This window comes from Gossypium hirsutum, chromosome D03 (assembly GCF_007990345.1).
Source record: "Gossypium hirsutum isolate 1008001.06 chromosome D03, Gossypium_hirsutum_v2.1, whole genome shotgun sequence".
Lineage (NCBI taxonomy): Eukaryota > Viridiplantae > Streptophyta > Magnoliopsida > Malvales > Malvaceae > Gossypium > Gossypium hirsutum.
This window is the reverse complement of record NC_053439.1, coordinates 3,626,617-3,636,897: the sequence shown is the minus strand read 5'-3', so window position 1 is coordinate 3,636,897 and position 10,281 is coordinate 3,626,617. Positions and strand designations below refer to the sequence as shown.

Below are 10,281 nucleotides of genomic sequence, written 5' to 3'. Positions count from 1 at the left end.
TTAAACCTAATTAATAATTTTAAAATTTATATTTATATTGATATAATTGAGATATATTTGCATATATAATCTATTAAAAATTAAAAAATTAGACTATAAATATATATACTAAAGATCCAATTGAACGATTTGAGCTTTCAATCCGAGTTAGTTTAACATTTACTTACGGAGTTAAGACTATGAAAACTAATTTTTTATTTAAATTTAATAGAAATTTATTTAAGTATAAAATAACTTATATAAGTAAAATGGATTAGAGAACTAACTCATGGACACTTTTAAACTAATTTGTGGATTTGGGAGATATATAGAGGGACCCTGCTCCAGCTAAGAAAAAAAAGTTTTATTAGCCAAATTAACTAATTTATTTGAGGGGCCTATCAATCCAACCATAAAAATACAAACTACAATATCTTACAATTAGATCCCAAATTACAGCAAAGAAAGGGAAATGATTGTCTCACAGTCCCTGAGTAGTCTAATTTAAGACTTAAAATTTCAGATTTTTTTATTTATTTAAGGTTTAGAGTTTTAGAATTTTATAAAAAAGTATTAAATTAATTTAAGAATTATATTAATTATAAAATATGTAAATTACAAGTGAAAAAATACTACCTTAGAAAATAAAACTTAAGAAATTGTGTTGGAGGCTTAGAATCTGTTAAATCAATTATTGAATATGTTGTTTTTATTTGGAAAAAAATTTCTCTTATTGAATATGTTGTTTTTATTTGAAAAAAAATTTCTCTTTCTTTAGTGTTAAAATCAGTTAAATTGGTTAAATAATAAATTCACGTTTCTCAATGCAAATTCTATGTAACCCTAGTTTAGACATGCCAATCAACAATGAGTTTTTTTTAGGACAACAAGATATAGTCGCATATGAAGTTTTGGTAAGATTTTATGAGAATTCTGTGAAACCCTTTTGTGAGAGCTTGGAGTGTAAGCTTTGTATTTGGGGCTTGGGTTTTGTATTCTCATTATACTCTAGTTTTGTTTGCTCCGTTAATGTTAAGCCAATGCCTCCTTTGTCCATGGTTTTTATCCTTTTCGAAGGAATTAAAAATTATAAATACAATCACAATTATAAATACAAACAATACACATCCAAATAAATATTACCAGGACTAATCATTACCAATACTATTAACATGATAAATAAAACATATTTTTTTGACATAATACCTAGAACTATCCATAGCCCCTCCTTAACCCATAAATAAGAGTATAATGCGCTTCAGCACACTCAAACTTATGTCCTCCTACATTGACAACAATGCTCATACCAATCAAACTAAAACTCAATCAATATAAATAAAACATATTTAAATATAAGTAAAAATAAATTTAAAGATTTAAATTAAATAAAATTTGAAGCAAAGAGTTGTATATAATTTGTTTTTCAAATTTCTTTGATCATTATGATTATGGAACATGTGATGTAATTAATAGGACAATAATTAAAGAAATGAAAGGAAGAATAATGGGTTTTGTTTTGCCGGTGTGGAAAGTTGAACCAGCTTTTGACCACTCCTCTGTCTTTTCGTTCCGCCATGGTCGAAGGAACCTTCCTTACCGGTTCTAATTTTTGCATGTGATGTTTGACCATGCTTGAATTTCAACCTTAAAATCTCACGAGTTGCTTATAGGTTTCTAAGCTTTTTAGACCCACAATAAGCATTTGAAATATTTTTTTTTTAACATCATTTTAACTTTTGTTGCGTTACAACACAGTTTACTTGAATTTTTGGTCAGTGTGTTGGGTTCCATTATTTCCAATTTGTAATGCTGGAGACCAATGACAAAACTACCATATTTCCCCCTCTTCTCTAACCATTGCTTGGATTTATATATGATGGTTTAATATATCATTTTGTATCTGCACTTGGTTTTAATGTTTAATTTGGTACTTGAATTTAATGTTCAATTTGGTACTCAAACCAAATGGCATTGTATGGTCCAATAAATGTTTGACACGTTGCTCTAATAAAAAATAACATAGGTACTTAATTGGCATAAAAAAAGCTCAGGTATCAAATTGAATATTAAAATCAAACTTTGGTACTTAATTGAGACAAAAAAAACTCGAGTATCAAATTTAATAAAAAAAATCATGTACCAAATTGGAACCAAAAAACTTAAAAAACCAAACCGAACATTGAAACCAAACTGGAATACCAAATAGTATATTAACCCTATTTGATGTTGCAGGAGTGCATAAATTTTAGGGTAAATTACACCAAATGTCACTAAACTATTAGTAAATTTACATTTTGGCCACTCAACTTCAAAAGGTTACAAAATGGCAACTGAACTATTCGAAGTTTTCATTTAAGTTACTGAACTATTTGAAAGTTTTTATTTAAACCACTGGGTTGTTAAGTTTTTTTTTTTAAAAAAGAAAGTTTGACTAGTAAGTTCTAAACAATGATTTAACGATCAATACAGTAGATTAGTAACCAATTGACGAGTAGAAAAATATTTCTTAGATCCAAGTTGATTGACAGTTAGTGTCGAAAATCAAAGAAGAAAATTATTTGGATGTTGGTTCGTAAATACATGATGTTCAAAGTTATTTCATGAAAAAAAATTATTTGAACTCATGCCCCACAACATATATAACAATTACTAGCAACTATACTACCACTCAAGCTAGTTGCAAGGCATGGACTCAAACTCTACCATGTGCAAATAGTTACATTTCCTTGGTAGGTGCATGATCTATCTTGGCAAAGCACTTCTATTTAGTTGAACCTATCGTCTTAGCCACTTAAGCACTCCATAGATTTATAAGATAACTTTAGTCAAGGATAATATCAATCTGTTAAGGGTTCTATTAGCTACTAGTAAACGATATTTTAAAATTTTCTCCGATTCAATTCCCTTGACAAGTAAAAACCCAATATAACTACCCATAAATTTTTTTTAAAAATCTTAAATTTCCTAACAAAAACAAAAAAAAAATTTATTCCATAACACAAAGAAACCAAGCTAAATATTAAACTAACTTATATGTGAAAAACCCATATGGACAACGGAAAAAGGAAAAAGAAAAAAGGTCAGATGTTGATATTAACATTAAAAAACACCCAAAAAAAAAGAGGAAAAATCCAGAAACAAACCCTCCAAATGAACAGTAAAGAAAACTATAAAACTTTCACACTTAGCAAGAACACCATATATACTACTTAGAACCGCGTACAATATGGTAACACCTGTATATATATAGCTTTCACAAATTAATTAGTTCCACCACTTCCACTCTCCAACTGGGAAACAAAAATAATTCCAGTTTTTAAAGTCATCTTTTCATTTTTCAACTCCAAAAGTTCCAAAAAAAAGGGTTCTTTAATGGAAATTATTTCAAACAAATGGATATCTGAAGTGGTAAAAAAGCGCACTCTTTTCTCTTTCTGCAATTCTTTGATTTTCCCAGATTTTCTTAAGTTGTTTGATTTTGCAGGAAATGGTGGAGGATCCCACGTTTTTCCCACAATTTACAATACCAAACATGGATTATTCATTTGATGATACCAATTTCCAGTCTTTTTCTTCTGAGAGTTATTCATCTTATCCAAATATAAACAATGGTTCCTCCAACATTCAAGCTTTTCATCAAGGGGTCGACGACAACGAGTTCAAAAGGCCAATGAAACAACTCAAGACAGACAATAACTGGAATTTTTCGATCAACGAAAACATCCCACCGCCGCCACCACCACCAAAAGCTTCTTCTTCTTCTTCCCCATCTTCTCATATAATCTCCTTCCATAACTCGAATCCATCACCGGCCGTATCTCAACAATACTATGAGATTACAAAAAAAGTGGGTTCTACGACAAGGACACCATTACATGCTCAAGACCATGTAATTGCCGAAAGGAAACGCCGTGAAAAGCTTAGCCAAAGGTTCATATCACTTTCAGCACTGATTCCAGGCTTGAAAAAGGTAACAAATTTCCATGATTTCATGTTCAAATTTTTGGGTTTTATCTTTTATGCTGAATTGTTGATGTAATATGCAGACAGACAAAGCTTCTGTCCTTGGAGATGCTATAAAGTACATGAAACAACTTCAAGAGGAAGTGGCAACACTTGAAGAACAAGCAGCTAAAAAAGCAACGGAATCAGTGATTTTAGTTAAAAAAAGCCAAATTTATGCAGACGATGAAACATCTTCATCTGATGAGAATTTTGATAGCAACCAAACAAACAACAAGCTGTTCCCTGAGATTGAAGCTAGAGTCTCAGACAAAGATGTGTTGATTCGAATCCATTGTGAGAAGAACAAAGGGTTCATTTCAAACATCATGAACGAAGTCGAAAAGCTTCATCTCTGTGTGTTGAATACTAATGTGTTGCCCTTTGGACAAGCTACTCTTGACATCACCATTGTTGCTCAGGTAATAATAATACTTAACCTCGTTACCGTCGTTCCTCCATTTTTTTTTTTAAAAAAAAAACCCTTGACTTATTTAGACTTTAAAATATTGTGCAGATGGAAGCTGAGTTTTCAATGACAGTGAAGGATCTGGTGAAAAGCTTACGACTGGCTTTGTTGAAGTTCATGTGATGAACAAGGTTGCCACATTGAATAAGGTCTATATAGAGAGTTCTTTTTATAGTTTTTTTTTTGGATCAGTGATGATGTTCTTGTTGGGTTTCTTTTTCCCTTCAAACCTTAAAAGAGAGAAAATACAATAGCCTGTAACCTGCCATTATCACACCATAGCTTGGAGGATCTAGATTTTGGAGCAAAGGGGGGTTTCCTTGTGTTTAATTACTATTTTTTTACGTGGTGTTGACTTATTGACCACGTTTAATTTTTCCCTACTTGGGCTGTATTTGGATTTCTCCATAGCTATTTTAGCTTGAAAAGGCTTTTTGAGGGGTTTTTTGACTGAGAAAGTTAAATAAGTCACCTCTTCTTCTTTCTCTCCATTAAAGTTGGAGACATTTACAGGCAGTTTGTCTTTCTTATTAGGTTTGGTTAAGGTTATGTTTTGAAATGTTGTGTAAACTCTCCTTGTAATACATATATGAAAAAAATACGATTAAACGTTGTTTTTATTATTATAAACTTCATTTATTGATATGAGCAACATTTATTTATATGTATATTTTATAGGGGGAGTAAGTTTTTGGGCACATAGCATTGTTAGTTTAATATGAATTGAACATATGAACACAGGAAATACATTCATACATGTTGGTGGAAGAGTTGAAGGCATTGGTTAAAATGGGACTTTATTTAGACTTATAATCCGTTTCGTTTTCTATTATATTAATTATAGAAAGATGTAAATAAAAAAGTAATTATTAAATGCATAAAAAATCAAAATACAGATATGATAATTTGAAGTATCTAATAAGACCCCACCAAAGATTGTAATCTAGAATTGTTTCTTGCTCTGCTTTGACTTTTTGCCTCTCCCTCATTGTCTCTATCCCTTTCATGTTAATTATTAATTAAGGCAAATATTGTTGATCTGTCTTCTCTTCGTGTTTTCGTAGATTCAAAACCATGCTTTTCGAAGCTTCTGAGGTTTAACAAAGATTAAAAGAAACATCAATGTTTTTGGGTTTTTGTTGATAAATTTAAGCAAGATGTTGAGGAGGTAGATGAAGCCTAAACCGACCAAAATGGAAATAATTTGTAGGCTTGTTGAAATGATAGGTTTTGGTCAAAGTGAGGCAACTAAGGAGGATTAGAGCTCTCCCCAATTTCATTTATGGTCGGTGCATGTTAATATCAAAGCTAAAATGGCAATATTTATTTCATATTAATTTTAAAATTCGACAACTTCTCTCAATTTAGTCCTCTACTCCAATAAATTTGGAGTTCCCCCTTCCCATTTATTCAACATGTCATATATATATATATATATATTTCGTGGCATATACTTATTTTTTATTTGAACTGTATTATAATATAAATTTTTTAAAATTATAATTGAACTATTTTTAATATATTCAATGTATAATATAGTTTTATTTTATGTAAATAATACAAAGTAACATTATTCAAAATAATAACTAATTAATATAATTAATTCTAATATTAATTAAGTGATAATTAAGATGCTTAGAATTCTATTCAGTTATAACTCTGTTTTACAACAATAAAATTAGTACAACGTCTTTAAAATAAAATTAGCACAATTTATTTTTTATGTCAATTTTTTTTAACTAATAAATATAATTATATTTAACTATTTTCCTTATATTTTGTGCTTAGATTTATATTTAGATAATAACTCTATTTTTAAAATTAGCACGACATTTTTAACTAATAATTATAAATTAAACTATAATTATTTTTAAATATGTAATTCTCACAACTTTGACTGCTAACAAATTATCATTATTTTTAAATGTATAATTATCACATCTTCTATTTTATTTTAACTTTTTTATTTCTAAATGTGAATTTAGCAATATAATGGAAAATAAAGATATTTTGGTCGTAAATTAAATTATAAATATTTTTAAATGTATAATTATCACAACTTTTATTTTACTTATTTTTTTATTTTTAAATGTGAATTTAGTAATATGGTAAAAAATAATATCCTTATTAACCAGTTCAAAAAAAATTTCAAATTCGTGTTTTTATATATGTTATAGATAATAAATATTATTATGATGGTGTTTTTGTTTGTTTTAATATGTTTTATATAACCTCTATAAAAATCAATTTAAACCCAAAATAGTTTTTCGTTATAGTGAAAAAACACTTTTGAGATGAGATAAAATAGTTTGTTTAATTTGATATTTAGGTTTTGTTCTTCGTTATAGTGAAAAAAACACTTTTGGGTTAAAAATATTTTTTATCACAAAAGCAACGAAGAACATTGGGTTTTTGCAGTAAAAAATGCGGTCAAAAAGTGTTTTTTCCAACCAAACACAAAAGCTGATATTTAGGTGTTTTTGGCTTTTGACTTTTGTATTTGGAAATAAAAAATATCGTTATTTATATTAACTATTTAAATATCATTTATCATTATATTAAATTATTTAAATCTTATTTATTATTATATTTTATTTTTTAAAAAAATATTTTATAGATCATCAATTTGACAAACAATTTATATTAATTACTTAAAAGGTATTTAAATTTTATATTTCATGTATCATTATATTAAATTATTTAAACATCATATAACTTAATTAATTTTTAAATTTCTACCATAATGTCTAAAAAGGACATTTTAACTTTCAACCGCATTTTTTAGCAATGATGGAGAACACAAACAAATTTTTTTCATGACATTTTCTTTAAAAAATACTTTTCAACCACTACAACAATGAAAATTAACCCTTACGAGGTAAATATAATAATTATTTACTCTACAACGCTCGTCCTACCATATAAAATTACCATTTACCGTTACGTATGTGTATGTTAAAATGTACAAATATGATAATAAAAAATCCCAAGTTATTAGGTTTAGAAGTTAGTATTTTAACTCAATGGTTTCTAGTTTCTAATATAAGAAAATTAAAAGAGAAATTAAATGCTTGAAAATTTTTAGTTCTCTTTTGTTTTTTAGTTTGGAGTTTTGCCTTAAAAAATAGTGTGTAAAAAATTAAAAAATTAATAAAAATTAAATTAAAGTAGATCGAGATAATAAAAATGTGTTAAATATCCATAAAAATAATAATAATGTTAAAGATCATACTTCTATGTTCGGATTAGCAAGTGATAGAGTAAAACATGTCAACTATAAAATAGTAATGAATTTGATAATATCTATTACCAAAAAGAAGTATACATACAAATATATCATGGGAATCCCTTAGTAGACATGGAACCCAAGATCCACATAAACCAAAAGAAAGGCCACCCAAGCCGAGCAGTTTAAGGCTCTATTTGGGCTTGGAATCCTACACTTAACTAAAACTGAGATCATCAACAAAAACAACATGGGTTATGGCTTGTACATAACTTCATACAAACATATTTTCTGAAGCTGGAACTTACGTTTAAAGTGAGATTTTATTATAACACAATCTCGTGAGATTCTTTTTAAGTCAATTATTATAGTTTAAAGATAAAAATGAGAAGATTGTAGTTGTTTGTTCGAGCCACGTCATAAATTAAGAAATTGTGCAGTGACTTAGAATCTATTGAACCGGTTATCGAATACACTACTTTATTCTAGAAATCAATTTCTTATTAAAACCATAGTAGTCAGTATCGTACCAATACTAGTTGCATCGGTTGGTACATATCGTTCTAGTCCAAAACTGGTACTAAATAGTCTATGTTTTGTTCTGGTCAAAATTTCGATGTGCTTCGGCCATTTCGATGCGTTTCAGCCCGTTTCGGTCAATACCGGTGCATACTGATACAAAAAATTGATATTTAATCATTTTAATTTTTCTATAATTATATTTAAAATTAAAAGCTACTAAATTGAATTATTGAACCTAATTAATAATTTTATATTTTATATTTACATATAAATATATTTATATGGATGTAATTGAGATATATCTGCATGCATGTATGTATAACGTATAATTTATTTTTTATCAAAATAATATATAATTTATCAAGAAACTAAAAATAAGAATATATATATAATATATAAAAGCATTGATAAACCTGAAACGGTACACCAAAACATGCCGGGATCAGTACCAAGACAAAAACAATACATCTATCGATACAGTACTGACTACCTTGATTAAAACCAATTGAGTTAGTTAAAAGATAAATAGTATACATATTTTTAAGTAACATAACTTATGTCAACCACGTATGATTTCCTTAAAACAAAGTGAGTAAAGGATTTTTATGGCATTGGTTTCCAGCTCCAATAGCTTTAAACATGGAGCTTTGAAACTTCAATCTCATACTCAATACCTATAACATTTCATGCCCTAATGTCTGATTATCATAAATGGAATGTAAAGAATGTATGAAAGATTGAGATCTTGTAAGGAAAAAAACAGGCAAACATAGCTGAAAAACCAGATCAAGAGAAATCATTATCAGTTTCTTTCTTGCTTTTTGAAGTGAAGTTGTCTGAATGTTTAAAAAAAAACAAACCATTGCAAACAAATACCCTGTCAAGAGCAACCAGGCAAAGAGATAATTCCAAACAATGCCTACATGGTAAAAAAAAAAAGACATCAAAGCCTGCAAAAACAACCTTTGTCTTGTCTTTTGTCAACTTCTTACAACATTAATGCAATAGTCCCCCCCCCCCCGCCCCAACTGTTCCAGAAACAGCAGAGACAAAACCCAGTAAACAACATTAGTGCATTCAAAAACAAAAAAAGTGAATCTCTTAATAAACCTGAAATTATGAACCCCCTAAAAAAACCTGTTTATTTTGCACTATCTTTAGTGGTTTTCCAATTCAATTTTGAAGCACATGTTTTCACAGTATTTAGGTCAGAATGCTCCTTTGTAAGCCCACAGGCTTCGTGTTGGGGTAATACTGCAAGTGGATAAGACATGCCCTCTCACTGGCCCATGGTCCCCCTATTAATGTGTCCCTCCAAGTTGTCTATGGAGTCATGTATGGACCACCCTTACCTGTCTTCATTTTTCTATTTTTCTACATACAAAATACGAGTAGAGGTGAAATCAGAAAAATGAAAACGCAATTTTATTTTTATATTAATAAGTAATTTTATGATTTTAAAAGAAAACTAAATTTACAATTCTGTCATTCTGAGAATCAAAGTTCGTACCTGTCTTCTTAGATCCCAAAGTTCTCTCAATTACATCATTTTACATCAATGGCGGAATGTGACATTGAGTTTTAAAGGGATAATTAAAATTTTTAAAAAAATCAATATTTAATAGTAAAAAAAATTTAAAGATCGACACCAAAACAACCTTTTCAAAACAGTTGCATGTTATCAAGGGGCTATAGTCTTGTAATAAGTAGAAATATCTGAGATCTCATGTCTTGTCCATTTCATCACTTATTATTACAATTAGCAACTATTTGTTAGGAAGAAAAAATCTCTTGTGACAATGAGACATAAACTGCTAATCAAATAATTTTTTGAGTTAAGCTTCTTCCATCAGACACAAATGGAATCTTTTCATTGTATTTGGTTTTTGTATGAAGGCACACATTAATATTCAATTTGGTACTTCAAGTTTATTTTGTTCCATTTAAGTATTTAAATTTGTTTTTTGATTTAAATTAACATCTAAACTTGTCTTAATATGTCAAAATAGTTCAAACAACTAAGTACTAATTTGGACCGATAAGCCAAGTACAAGTACAAGTATCTAATTAAACAAAAAAAAAC

The 10,281-nt window shown here is 28.6% G+C and overlaps 1 protein-coding gene across 1 annotated transcript; it reads left to right on the top strand.

Annotated features, from left to right (window-relative positions):
• Positions 1-3,231: 3,231 nt before the first annotated feature.
• LOC107950507 (transcription factor bHLH18) lies at positions 3,232-5,080 on the top strand. The gene is made up of 4 exons (XM_016885362.2): positions 3,232-3,387; positions 3,464-3,949; positions 4,026-4,403; positions 4,499-5,080. The coding sequence occupies exons 1-4, from the start codon at positions 3,352-3,354 to the stop codon at positions 4,571-4,573; spliced, it is 975 nt and encodes a 324-aa protein (XP_016740851.2). The 5' UTR covers positions 3,232-3,351; the 3' UTR covers positions 4,574-5,080.
• The last annotated feature ends 5,201 nt before the right edge of the window (positions 5,081-10,281 follow it).